Here is a 14,141-nt window from a genome sequence, read left to right as displayed (position 1 = left end):
AGAAAAGGAGGAAGGAAAGACACAGATCAGTGGAGATGATTGGGTACTGTGCCACCTGCAGGAGAGTAGGATGCTAGGTACAAACAACTGATTAAAGAACAAGCTAGGGTGGCCCCCTCTGGTGGCCAAATCCCTCATCTGCAATAGTCATTCACTTAGTAGCCAGCAGTATTAGACAGAACCCAAGAAAAGGAGCCAGTAAAACAGGGCGGGTGCTGTTTCCTTCAATGCACTCAGAACAAGATTTTTTGGCGAGTACAAAAATAACATCTCCACTTCACTTTTATTCATTGAAGGACACAGTTGGATCAGTAGAGATCATTAGGACGTCCCAAAGCAGTGACAGTTATTAGGGTGGGTCAGAATAACTAACCAACAGGCAGGAAGCCTTACGACATACTCAGATTGGCGCCTGTAAAACCTTCCATCCAAAACTAGCATTGGCAAAAGCAGTCACATCGACTTTACAGATCTTGGTAATGGTGTGAACAATTGATCAGGTAGCTGCCTTGGAAACTTGAGAAACAAAGTGATGAAAAGCCCAGGATGCATTCAGAGACCTGGTAGAATGGGGGGGGGTTGGCCACCAGCAGCGGCCGCCCTTGAGTTGTGCTTTAATTTGTTGGTTGTACCTAGCATTCTACTCCTGCTGGTGGGGTAAGAAATGGCTTTGTGAATTAAAATATATTATTAAAAAAATATATAAAAATATATATATTTGTAGAGAATGTAAGCCATATTGGGTATTATTGCTGATAATCTTTGTATATAATGTTTATGCCTCTATAGTGTTGTTCTATATAATATTTCCTTACCAGTAGCTAAGCTGTTCATGTTTCATTCCTTTTACAAAATACCCCTATCAAACAGTGAGAAGTGAGTGTTGATTATTAACCACTTGCGCTCCGAAAGGTTTTACCCCCTTCATAACCAAGCCATTTTTTGGGATATGGCACTGCGTTAATTTACCGGACAATTGCGCAGTCGTGCGACACATGTCCTTTTTTTAGCACCAATAGAGCTCTCTTTTGATGGTATTTGATCACCTCTGTGGGGTTTTTTTTTTTTTTTTTTTTTTTTTTTGTGCTATAAACAAAAAAAGATAGACAATTTTGAAAAACAGTATTTTTTACTTTCTGCTATAAAACACATCCCATAAAAAACATGTAAAAAAAAATCTAATTTCTTCATCAATTTAGGCCAAAATGTATTCTGCTACATATTTTTGTTAAAAAAAAATCTCAATAGGAGTATATTGATTGGTTTGCGCAAATGTTATAGCATCTAAAAGCAATGGGATATATTTCTGGAATTTTTTTAATTTGTTTTTTTTTATTAGTAATGGTGGTGCTCAGCAACTCATAGCGGGACTGCCATATTGCAGCAGACAAATTGGACACCTGACACTTTTGAGTTTTGGGAACCAGTGACACCCATACAGTGGTCAGTGCTACAAATATACACTGTCACCATACTAGTGACACTGCCAGGGAAGAGGTTAACATCATGGCGATCAAGTGGTGAAATGTGTGGCCAACATGTGTTACTGTGTGTGCTGTTTTTATTATTTTATTTCACACTTTGCAGGAAGAAAAAAACAACAGCACATTGCTGCTGTCAGAAGAGAGCCCTGTGTTATTTTACCTACACGGGTCTCTCTTCGGTAATGTTCGGAGCCGATCGTTGGGTGCTGGCAACCAATCAGTGGCTGGCACCTGCTAATTGATTCATGCTGCAGCCAAAACGCAGCACAGTCGGGCGGCGGGGACGCTCCCTACCCCAGCGTGTGGATCACGTACTAGGTATGTGATCTGACACAGGAGAGCCGCCTTGCCACCATATATGTACTGTATACAATCGGAAAGCTAATGTCTGTATTATTACTTGTTTAATCAACATTTTCTTACAGTGGCCCAATATCCAATGATCTCCACTGATCTCTCTTTAAATTTCAATAAACAGAACAGAAAACAGAAATGTTTTGCAGCATTTTACTGAAGCCAAATCATATTTCAGATTTCTATTAATCTTACCTCGATGTCAGAGATAGCTGAGCGCAAGGCACAGGACCAGTTAACAAGGCGACGTCGGCGAGAGACTAAACCATCCTCATAGAGGTGAATAAACGCTTCAGACACCGCCCGGGAGAAACCCTGGACAAAGGGAAAGCAAAATCACAAACCGAACAAATATAAAGCAGACTGAGATCAAGTGTGTTACCTTCTATGGAAAGTGAGCCTTTCTTCACCTCTATTTCTTTATGATGTCTTCCAAATATTATTGTTCATTTTAGATCCAATCTTATTTTAGGGCTGACAATTACTGTCATAATTTGTAAATACTACTAATAAAATATATTTCCTAACAATACTAAAAGATAAAAAGTAAAGAGGGTTCTATGGCAAATAACTAAAATAAATAAATACAACACATGGATAATACCCATGTAATAATATATGGATCAGATCTTATTTAAAAATGGTCTGAGATTTTTTTTAAGTTAAAGAAAAATCCTGTCAACAAATACACAATTATTTGCTATTCTGTTCAGTCATTCTAGTGATCCACCTCTGTTTACCAACTCAGCCTTGTTACTGTGTCCCCATTTGTCACCTGCAAAAATGAACTAGAAAAATGAGGTGTCACCTTCCTGGACATTTATTGTGGCAGAGGTGTTTTGAATCAAAAGAGTGGTTAAACAGAATTACACATTTTGGTAGGTAAAACAGTCCATGTACATTTATTTGGAATTGTGTATTAAGATGTTAGCTAAGAGGTATATTTTAAGGGTTTGTGTGTATGTCCATTGAGCTGAGCTGATTTGCATTGATCAACTGGCTTAAAGCGATCATTGGCTTAAAGAAATTGTAAAGTCTCGTTTTTTTCCTATAAAAATAACAAACATGTTATACTTACCTGCTCTGCTGCAGTAGATTTGCACAGAGCAGCCCTGATCCTCCTCTTCTCGGGTCCCTCTTCTGCTCTCCTGGCCCCTCCCTCCTGTTGAGTACCTGTTTGCTGTGGGGGCACATGAGCTGAGTCACAGCTCCCTGTGTCAATTCAGACACGGAAACCTGACCCGGCCCTGCCCTGCCTCCTCTCTCTTCTGATTGGCTAGCTGACTTTGAATGACAGCATTGGCAGCCAATCAGGAGAGAGACTCTCAGGGGGCTGAGACACTCGTGGACACCGCTGGATAAAAGAGGTCCTCAGGTAAGTGTTAGGGGGGCTGCTGCACACAGAAGGCTTTTTATTTTAAAGCATAGAATGCATTAAGATAAAAAAAAAAATTCTGACAACTCCTTTAACGCAAGGGCAAATATAAAAAAAAAAAAAAAAAATTCTTTGTGTCCTGTTCATACTATACATGTTCGATGATGTGTTCTGGATAAAAGTACAGCATTTGTGGTGGTGTGCATTGCGCAAAAAAGCAGTATATCTGCATTTTTATGCATCACACAATATATCATAGTACCATAGCACACGGCAATGCACTGCAGTACATAGAGTTGAATGAAACTTAATTTTGTGACATTTCGATAAAGATAAAAACAGAAGAAAAAAAAAAGGTAAATGCTGCATTGTACTGCTCTTCACTCTGCACACCAGTATGCGGAGTTATAGGGAGCATACATTTAATTTTTCCCATGGTTTAAAATGTTTGGTGCTAAAGCCCTGTACACACAGGCCGAATATCAGGCGGTCTCTATTGAACGGGCCAACATTCGGCATGTGTGTTCGGCAACCGGTCCAACAAAATGGCATGACCAAAAAAGGTCTGCCAATTGACATCCGATCAATGCTCTCAGCCAATGGCTGAGAACGCTGATCAGTGTGTTCTGGCGGGGGGCGTCCCTGTATCAGAACTCAATAGATCAGCATGGAGATTGCTGTACTAACTGAGCTCCTCAGTTCTTTTTTGTTCAGCCCGCTGGGTCAAATGAAAAAAAAAAAAACGGATAGTGTGTACCAGGTTCAAGTGGACAGGGCTTATACAAAAGGGTGGTCCTCAGATTTCTCTACATTTGCCAAGTCTGTCCTGCAGTCAGGGCCAGATTAACGTAGGGGCTATTGGAGCTGCAGCTCCAGGCCCATACCTTTATATAGGCCCCGGGTTGGCCATATTCACTGTTACCGCTCTTCTGTCACTTGTAAACACAGAAGTCTGGCTTCTATGCTCGCTTCCCCAGGCAGCTCCCTCAGAACCTCCCCACACAGCACGAAGGCCGGACAAGGAGGGACAGTTGCCGATGCATGGATGTGTTTATGGGCTTCAGAGACAGCATCCCATGTTGAATTAGGCATGCATAGCTGCACCCTTCCTCCTCTGGGTGCATGCCAAGGCACGGCCCTTAAGGCCCTTCAAAATCCTCAGCACCAAGCCCATGATGCTCTTAATCCGGCCCTGCCTGCAGTTGCTTTAAGCTAGATTGTGGCTGAATATAAGTTTAGGTGAGTGAGGGGAATTTCAGAGGGCATAGTGGTAGGGTAAACAATGGGCACAGTAATGGAAATCATTATAGGAATGGTGAAAGAAAAGGAACCACATAAACTGAACACAATTACAACAATTCATATGTAAAGGGTTTAGTATTCTCCTATTTTTTCGTAAACAAGATATGGCGTGAGGAAGTAACAAAATAATGGGAAACTGATTCTCTATACAAACACAAAAACAAAACACCTAGAACTAAGAAAGGATAACTACTAGTGGTGCACCGATCCGACTTTTCTTGTCCCGATACCTGGCATTGTGTATCTGCCGAAACCGATCCGGAACTGCACACATACACAATATGCATGCAGGTGCAGTACAGAGCAAAGCCGCTGCTTCATGTGTACGGCTCCTCCATTCACAGGCGGAGTGCATTTGATATCACTCCGCCTGTGAGCCGGACCTATACAGGAAGTAGCGGCTCCCATACTACTACTACACCAAGTAAGGGATGGCTGAGCTGTGACTCAGCAAAACCAGATCGGCCCGTGGATCGGCAGCTCCGTGCAAGTAAGGGACAGCTGAGCCGGGGCTCAGCAAAACCGGATCAGCCCGTGGATTGGTTCATTTTACCGATCCCCCGATCCAGCTATTGCGGCAGTATCGGCGCCGATATCCGATCCTAATATCGGATTGGTGCATCCCTAATAACTACAAGGTTCAGCAAGTACCTCATCCATAGTAAAGCAGGCTCGGTCCCAGTCGAGTGAGGCACCAAGAGATTTAAGCTGATGATAAATTCGATCCCCCTTCCTAGAAAGAAAACAATTATATAAATTAAGACAATTTTTTTTGTAGTATTGCAAAGAGAAGGAAAAGGTTAAACCCCACGTCTATTTTTTGGAATCTGGGAGCACACATTACTGTATGCAGCACAAGCTGCTGCACTGTATTACTGGATACACAACGGCTGGAGCCTTCTGTAACAATGAGTAATCAATCAGACCATGCTAGTCCAAAGTAAACTTTTATATGACAACCAAACATGGAGTTCTGGTTTGAAGGGGAAACTGTCCTAAAAGAAATAGGAGAGGTGCCACTGCCAGCTTGAAGATGAATGTTTCAGAACTGTCATGCTTATCCTTCCCTCGCTGCCTGGTGGTCACAGATCGGAAACAAGCACGTGACCATCCATCATGCAGACTCCTGATATTCACATTCATGTTCTGGGTCAGCATTTCTCTAAATAATGAAAAAATATCTAAACCCAACAAAAAAAATGAAATTCATAGCAGCTAACCAGTCCTTAGATGTGGTGGTTGCATTAGTTTTGTTTTTTTAAAGTGGTTGTAAAACTTTACATATACCCATTGAAGAGACTGGCCTCAGGAGATACACAGAGATGAAACAAATCTTCCTACCTAAATTGTACCTGTCTATCTGCAGTCTTCTCTTCTCTACATCTGTTCAAACTGCTGAGTTTATAAAGCTTGTCTGAGAGTTCAGAAAAAAACAGGTGGGGAGCTGAAGTTACACTCTGCAGAGTTCAGTGAGGAGAGCTCTGAGAGCTGATTGGAAGAAAGAGACACAACCCCTCCACATAGGAACAGAGCTGAGGCTGTTAATTCGCCGAAGGTCCCTGCCATCACCTTTCTCTTGGTGTCAGGAAAACTTGTCAGCAGTAATTCATGCTAATAGCAGAGGGACAAAGCAGCAGACAGAAATGCCAAATAACTGCTCCTAACAGAGACAAGTACAAACTATATAGGGATTTGCTTTGCTCGATTTCATGTCTGAGGTTTATAACCACTTTAAGGCTATGTGCATTTTCTGCCAGCACAGGAAAAGCCATTGTAATGTCCTGTGTGCAAAACTGAATTCCCAAACAATGTTCTCAGCTGTCCCACATATCTTCAGTAAACTACAAAGCAACACCCCTCTGTAATGGAGAAGAAGAGACCAGGAGGTGTTTGTCGTCCTAATCAGGAGATTAGCCTAGAGTGACACTGCTCCTCCATGGACACAGTACATTGTGTGGGCGTTGTCAGCCTAGGACAGGAAGAATGTTAATGGGAGGATCTCAGGTAAAAACAAAAGAAAAATAAAGAAATCGAAGAAAACCAATGCTGCCACCCCATCTAAAGACTAGCAAGCTGCAAAATATTAGACTTCTGTTTTTGAGATAGGATACATATGAACAAAAATTTGGAAAAGGTATTTTGGCAAAAAACAAAAGCATTAAATCGCCCACTCACTCTTCCTTCCACTTCCAGACGGCCTTTAGGAATTCTTCTCGGCCCAGATCGTGTCGCGAAAGTCCGTGCTCTTTCAAAAGTTTCTTCTCCACCACAGCCTAGAAGACAAATGACTAGACTAAGCCTTTTCTTCACACAGGGCGTACTACACCATATGCCTGTGCAAGGGCTGTGTTTACCCATCCCAATGATATCAATGAACACAGCCACTGTTCCCAATCTGACATCCCTGTGGGTATAGGTTCACAGCTCTCAACGCAAGACAGCATGCATTTTTCTGTGCAGCCACTGCATCCCAATTGACATCAATAGGACTGCCTGCATGAGCATGCAAGGAACACCGGTGCAACTCCGTGCGTGTGAACGGTCCTCGCATGAGTGTAGTGAACAAGGCCTAACAAAGTTTGCACGGAAAATGGATTCTTCATTTCAATATCTAGCCTGCCCTGAATCAGTGAGAGCTGGCTTATAACTAGTTGCTACAGGAATACAAATACGCCCACTGAGGGCTATGCCTCCCATGAGGCCTCTAAGACACTCAAGGGAGACATATTGGACGGTAGCACCAACACTAATGTCAATACGGAGCATTACGGAGCTCCCTGTCCAGCTACTGTGCTACAGCGATCTTACCACTTCAGTGATGTGGAGTCTGTTAAATGTGCAGTTTCAGTATGATGGTCACAGAGACATGGCGTAGAAGGCATAGTGGCCAGACAGGGAATTTGCCCAGTAACGCTGAACCTGTACGATTACCAGACTCAGCATCACTTTGCTTTTTGTGCTTTGGTATGTGATATACTGTAAAGGTGCATCTCAAAAAATTTGAATATCATCAAAAAGTTATTTTATTTTTGTAATTCAATTAAAAAAGTTAAAATTGTATATTATATAGATTCATTACACACAGAATGATATATTTTAGGCATTTCTTTCTTTTAATTTTGATGATTATGGCTTACAGTTAGTGAAAACCCAAAATTCAATATCTCAGAAAATTTGAATATTGTGAAAAAGTTCAATATTGTAGATTTATGGTGTCACACTGTAATCAGCTAATTAGCGCAAAACACCTGTAAAGGTTTCTTAAACATTTAAATGATCTCTCAGTCTGGTTAAGTAGGTTACACAATCAGTGGAAGACTGCTGACTTGACAGTTGTCCAGAAGACAGTCATTGACACCCTCCACAAGGAGGGCAAGTCACAAAAGGTAAAAAAGCTGACTGTTCACAGAGTGCTGTATCCAAGCATATTAACCGCTTGCTGACCGCCGCAAGTAAATTTACTGCGGCGGTCAGCCCCGGCCAGGCAGAGTGACGTTAATTAACGTCACTAGCCTGGGAGGGTCTGGGGAGCGAGCGCGCGCCCGCGGAGGCGTGCTCCCACGCGGTCACGGACCCCCCCCCCGCGCGTGTGACCGGCGGAGAGGGAGAAAGTCAGGTGGCTTGTGTAAACAAGCTGCCTGTCATTCTCCTCGGTGTAAAGACACTGATCACACGGTTCTACTGTGTAGAACCGTTGATCAGTGTCCTTACACCTCAAGCCTCTCTCAAAGTGTCAAAAATGTCAGTCAAGGGTCCGATCTGTCCGCCACAATGTCGCAGTACCGCAGAAAAATAAAAAAAAATCGCAGATCGCCGCCATTACGCGTTAAAAAAAAAAAAACAACAAAAATGACAAAAATCTTTCCCTTTGTTAGTAAACGCGATAACTTTTGCGCAAACCAATAAAAATACGCTTTTTGCGATTTTTTTACCAAACATATGTAGCATGAAACAAATTGGCCGAAAATGTTGAAAAATGTTGATTTTTACATTTTTTGGGGGGAATTTCATATAAAAAAATGTGAAAAATATTGTTATTTTTGCAAAATTTACGCTCTTTTTTTGTTTATAGCGCAAAAAGTTAAAGGCGCACAGGTGATCAAATACCACCAAAAGAAAGCTCTGTTTGTGGGAAAAAAAGGACGTCAAATTCGTTTAGGTACAGCGTCGCACGACCGCGCAATTGTCCGTTAAAGTCACGCAGTGCCGAATCGCAAAATACCCCCTGGTCGTTTAGCAGCCAAATCCTCCGGGGCTTAAGTGGTTAAAGTTTTAGTCCACCCTAAAACTAAAATCTCTGCATCCATAGACCTCCACGATTTAACACTAATCTATCTAGCTCTGTAAAGAAGAAATCAATGTACATACCTTTTTTGAATCCGGTCCTGTTTATAGCAGCCGAAACTCTGCAGAGGACACAGCCAACAACTGCTGTGAAATGAATGGGGAATGACATCACCCATAGACTTACTATGGGGCTTCCGTTGTCGGATGTGTCCTCTGCACCCACCTCAAAGCAGTGAAGTCGCTGCTGACAGCTCAGTATGGGATCGGTTAGGAAAGGCATGTATACTGATTTCTTCTTTACAGGACTAGATAGGTTAGTGTTAAATCGTGGAGGTCTTATAGATGCAGGGATTTTAGTGTTAGGGTGGACTTCTACTTTAATAGAGAGTTGAGTGGAAGGAAAAGGTGTGGTAGAGAAATGTGCACAAGCAACAGGGATAACCACAGCCTTGAGAGGATTGTGAAGCAAAGCCCATTCAAGAATTTGGGGGAGATTCACAAGGAGTGGAGTATGGCTTGTGTCAGTGTTTCAAGAGCCACCACACATACATATCCAGGAGATTGGCTACAACTGTCACATTCCTTGTTGTCAACCCACTCCTGAGGAAGAGACAAGGTCAGAAGCGTCTTACCTGGGCTAAGAAGAAAAAAGGACTGGACTGTTGCTCAGTGGTCCAAAGTCCTCTTTCGGATAAAAGCAAATGTAGCATTTCATTTGGAAATCAAGGTCCCAAAGTCTGGAGGAAGAGGGGATAGGCACAGAATCAAAGTTGCATGAGGTCCAGTGTGAAGTTTCCACAGTCAGTGATGATTTGGGGAGTCATGTCATTTGCTGGTGTTTGTCCACTGTGTTTTATCAAGTCCAAAGTCAGTGCAGCCCTCTACCAGGAAATTCTAGAGCACTTCATGCTTCCCTCTGCTAAGCAGCTTTATGGTGATGCTGATTTCATTTTCCAGCAGGACTTGGCACCTTTCCACACTGCCAAATGTACCAATACCTGGTTTAATGATCATGGTATCACTGTGCTTGATTGGCCAGCAAACTCGACTGACTTTAAACCCCATAGAGAATCTGTGGGGTATTCTCAAGAGGAGAATGAGAGACACCAGACCCAACAATGCAGACGAGCTTGTCACGGAACCATGAACCAGACGTACAACAACAGATAAGTGAAAATAAGAAAGCTTTATTGAAAAACAAGCTGTAAAGCAAAAGTCCAAACGGATGGCGAAACTGATGCAGAGTCTTTTGCGAAGCCAGGGGTCAGGAACCAGCAGGGTAGTCAGATGAAGCCAGGATCAGGAACCAGCAGGGTAGTCAGACGAAGCCAGGATCAGGAACCAGCAGGGTAGTCAGACGAAGCCAGGATCAGGAACCAGCAGGGTAGTCAGACGAAGCCAGGATCAGGAACCAGCAGGGTAGTCAGACGAAGCCAGGAACAGGAACCAGAAGCAGCAGCAGTCTTGGAAGCATGTGAACACAGGAGGACCAAGCAGGGAACTGAAGCCACAGACCTCCTATATATATGAGCTAGGCATCCAGCTCCTCCCAGTGGGAAGGAGGAGCCGCAGGGTGGGAGGCTACAAGAAACCCAGAAACCAAGATGGCCGCCAGCACATGTCAAACGAAGGAGAACAGCAAGAAGGTAAGACCATGACAGTACCTCCCCCTCATGGGCCCCTCCTCCGCGGAGTAAAGAACGGTTTCTGAGGGAAGCGTGCGTGGAAGGCTCGGAGCATGGACATCTGCGGAGGGAACCCAGGAACGCTCCTCTGGACCATAACCACACCAATGAACCAAAAACTGCACCCGACCGCGGACCAGGCGTGAGTCCAGGATATTGCTCACCTCATACTCCTCACGATTGCCCACTCGGACCGGACGAGGCAGAGGAACCGAGGAAGTGAAACGATTACACACCAGTGGCTTCAACAGGGAGACATGAAACACGTTGGAGATCCGCATGCCAGGAGGAAGCGCAAGGGCATAGGCTACCGGGTTTACCCTGCGAAGCACTCGGAAGGGACCAACAAAGCGAGGCGCCAGCTTGGGAGTGGGCACTCGAAGGTTGAGGTTGCGGGTGGACAACCATACACGGTCTCCGGCCTGGTAAAAAAGGAGCAGGCGCTCGTCTGCGATCAGCCTGGAGTCTCTGGCGCTGCGCAGAGACCTCAAGGGACCTCTGGATCTGTACCCAAGAAGCACGTAGGACGGAAAGGTGATCCTCCACAGCCGGAATATCCTGGGGAGAGAATACCTCCGGTAACACGGCAGGTTGGAACCCATAGTTGGCCATGAAGGGAGACGTCCCAGAGGAAGAGTTCACCGCCGTGTTCCTGGCAAACTCAGCCCAAGGCAGGAGGTCAACCCAATTGTCTTGGTGATCGGAGACATAGCAACGAAGGAATTGCTCCAAGGCCTGATTGGATCGTTCTGCGGCCCCATTGGACTGAGGGTGGTAGGCCGAGGAGAAGGAGAGATGAATCCCCAACAGGGAGCAAAAGGCGCGCCAGAACCTGGACACAAACTGACTCCCCCGATCCGACACAATCTCCTTGGGCAAACCGTGCAACCGGAAGACCTCCCTGGCAAAAATCGTGGCCAACTCCTGTGCAGAGGGTAACTTCTTGAGAGGAACACAGTGGCACATTTTGGAAAACCGATCCACAATCATGAGAATGACCGTATGGCCTCGGGATGCAGGGAGGTCCACAATGAAATCCATCCCCAGGTGTGACCATGGGCGCTTCCCGGTGGCTAAGGGTTGCAGAAGGCCCAACGGAAGGTGCCGAGGAGACTTACTCTGGGCACAAACGGAGCATGCCGCTACATATGCGGCGATGTCGGAACGTAGGGAAGGCCACCAGAACAGACGTGAAACAGCCCAGGACAGCTGATTCTTTCCAGGATGCCCCGCGGTCTTGGAGTTATGGTAGGTTCGCAACAACCGAGTGCGCAACTCCTCAGGCACAAAACATCTGCCGTTGGGTCTCCCAGAGGGAGCACCAGATTGAGCCGCCAAAATCTGCTCACCCAGGGGAGAGGTCAGGCTGGTGCGAATGGCGGCCAGGATCTGATTCGGAGGTATGACCGAAGTTGGAATCGACTCCTCCCTGGACAGGTCGGAGTACTGCCGTGATAAGGCATCCGCCCTGATGTTCTTGGAACCGGGTAGGTAGGAGACCACGTAATTAAAACGTGACAAGAACAGAGCCCATCTGGCCTGACGTGGTGTCAATCTCTTGGCCTCAGAGAGGTAGGTCAGATTCTTGTGGTCCGTCAGGATGAGGACCGGAACCACCGAACCCTCGAGCAAGTGCCTCCATTCTTTAAGAGCCTGCACGATGGCCAATAACTCCCTGTCACCAATCTGGTAGTTGCACTCCGCGGAAGACAGTTTCCGGGAGTAAAACCCACAAGGAAGCAGAGGACCCTCTGGTGTTCTACGCTGAGACAGAAGGGCGCCTACTCCCGTCTCAGGCGCGTCCACCTCGAGGACAAAGGGCAACCCAGGGTTGGGATGCGACAGAATCGGAGCTGACACAAAGGCGGACTTTAGAGCCTCAAAAGCTTGGATGGCCTCGGGCGGCCAGACCTGGGAATTACTGCCCTTCCTGGTCAGATCCGTGAGAGGCTTGGCTAGCATGGAAAAGTCCCTGATGAACTTCCGATAATAATTGGCGAAGCCCAAAAAGCGCTGCAGGGAGCGAAGACCACTGGGCTGGGGCCACTGTAAGACAGCCGAAACCTTCTCAGGATCCATGGAGAACCCCTCAGCGGAAATGATGTAACCTAAGAAGGTTACCTGGGATCGGTGAAATTCGCATTTCTCAAGCTTACCGAACAGCTTGTTCTCTCGTAACCGTTGCAACACTCGTTTGATATCCAGAATGTGGGTCTCCATGGACTCAGAATATACCAAGATGTCATCCAAATAGACCACCACACACTGCTGCAACAGGTCACGGAAAACATCGTTGATGAATTCCTGAAAGACTGCGGGCGCATTGCACAGCCCAAAGGGCATAACAAAGGATTCATAATGACCGGTCCTGGTGTTAAACGCGGTCTTCCACTCATCGCCCGCCTTGATCCTTACGAGGTTATATGCCGCCCTCAGGTCGAGTTTGGTAAAGACCGTGGCCCCTTTAAGGCGATCGAACAGCTCGGAAATCAAGGGTATCGGGTAAGCGTTCTTGATCGTGATGCGATTGAGACCCCTGTAATCGATGCAAGGCCTCAACTCACCGCCCTTCTTTTTCACAAAGAAAAATCCAGCCCCTGCCGGGGACGAGGATTTGCGAATGTGTCCGCGTGAAAGCGCCTCCCTCACGTACTCCTCCATGGCCTCATTCTCCGCTACCGACAGTGGATAGACTTTGCCACAAGGAGGAACGGCACCAGATTGTAACTCGATGGCACAATCGTATGGGCGGTGCGGAGGTAGGGCAACCGCGCGCACCTTATCGAATACATCCCGGTACTCCTCGTATTCAGGGGGCAACAGAGAGTCCGAGGAAGTACACAGCAACTTGACAGGCCCATGGATGCAACTAGCCCCACACTGCGGTGACCACGAGAGGATCTCGGCCGATCTCCAATCGAAAATCGGATTATGCTTCTGGAGCCAGGGGTACCCCAAGACCACCAAGTAGTGTGGAGACGAAATAACCTGGAAGCAGACCGACTCTCTGTGGACGGCACCAATGGCTAACCCCACTGGAAGGGTCTCATGAGTCACGTGTGGCGGCAGAAGGGGTCTGCCGTCTATCGCCTCAAGAGCCAGAGGAGAACCTCGAGCCTGCAGAGGAATGGAATTGGCGGCAGCGAACACACTATCAATGAACAAACCACCAGCACCATAGTCCACCAACGCCTGGGTCGTCACCGAGCCCCCGACCCAGGAGAGGACAACAGTGATCAGTGGTTTGTCAACACGGGAAACCGGGGACGAGGAGACTCCACCCAAGATCTGCCCCCGACAGGATCTCAGGTGCGAGCGTTTCCCGGACGGTTCGGACATGCCAACCGAAAATGCCCACCGAGACCACAGTACATGCATCGGCCCTCGCGTCTCCGGAGTACCCTCTCCCCCTCGGACAGGCGAGCAAACCCCAGCTGCATGGGTTCACCCCCAGACAAGTCATCCCCAGGAGGCGTGGGAGGAGAGGGAGGCACGGGTGGGACAACAAAGGTAGGCGCCAATCTGTTAGGAGGCCTCCGCAGACTCTCCTTAAAGGAAGGTCTCTCCCTGAGTCTGGTGTCAATCAAAATCAGGAAAGAAATAAGAGACTCGAGCTCCACTGGTAGGTCCTTAGCTGCAACCTCATCCTTCAAG

General features: G+C 46.3%; 1 protein-coding gene across 1 annotated transcript in view; it reads right to left on the bottom strand.

Annotated features, from left to right (window-relative positions):
- Positions 1–14,141, bottom strand: part of VARS2 (valyl-tRNA synthetase 2, mitochondrial) — a 75,748-nt gene that overhangs the window by 40,825 nt on the left and 20,782 nt on the right. Inside the window, exons 7-9 of the mRNA XM_082262674.1 lie at positions 6,691–6,788; positions 5,167–5,248; positions 2,034–2,153 (exon numbers count right to left, since the gene is read on the bottom strand). Coding sequence (XP_082118800.1) covers positions 2,034–2,153; positions 5,167–5,248; positions 6,691–6,788 — 300 coding nt within the window. The remainder of the gene's footprint in view (positions 1–2,033; positions 2,154–5,166; positions 5,249–6,690; positions 6,789–14,141) is intronic.

The sequence above is a fragment of the Pelophylax lessonae genome (genome assembly GCF_965119305.1).
Source record: "Pelophylax lessonae genome assembly, chromosome: 7".
In the NCBI taxonomy this organism is placed as follows: Eukaryota; Metazoa; Chordata; class Amphibia; order Anura; family Ranidae; genus Pelophylax; species Pelophylax lessonae.
This window is presented reverse-complemented; position numbering and strand designations above follow the sequence as displayed.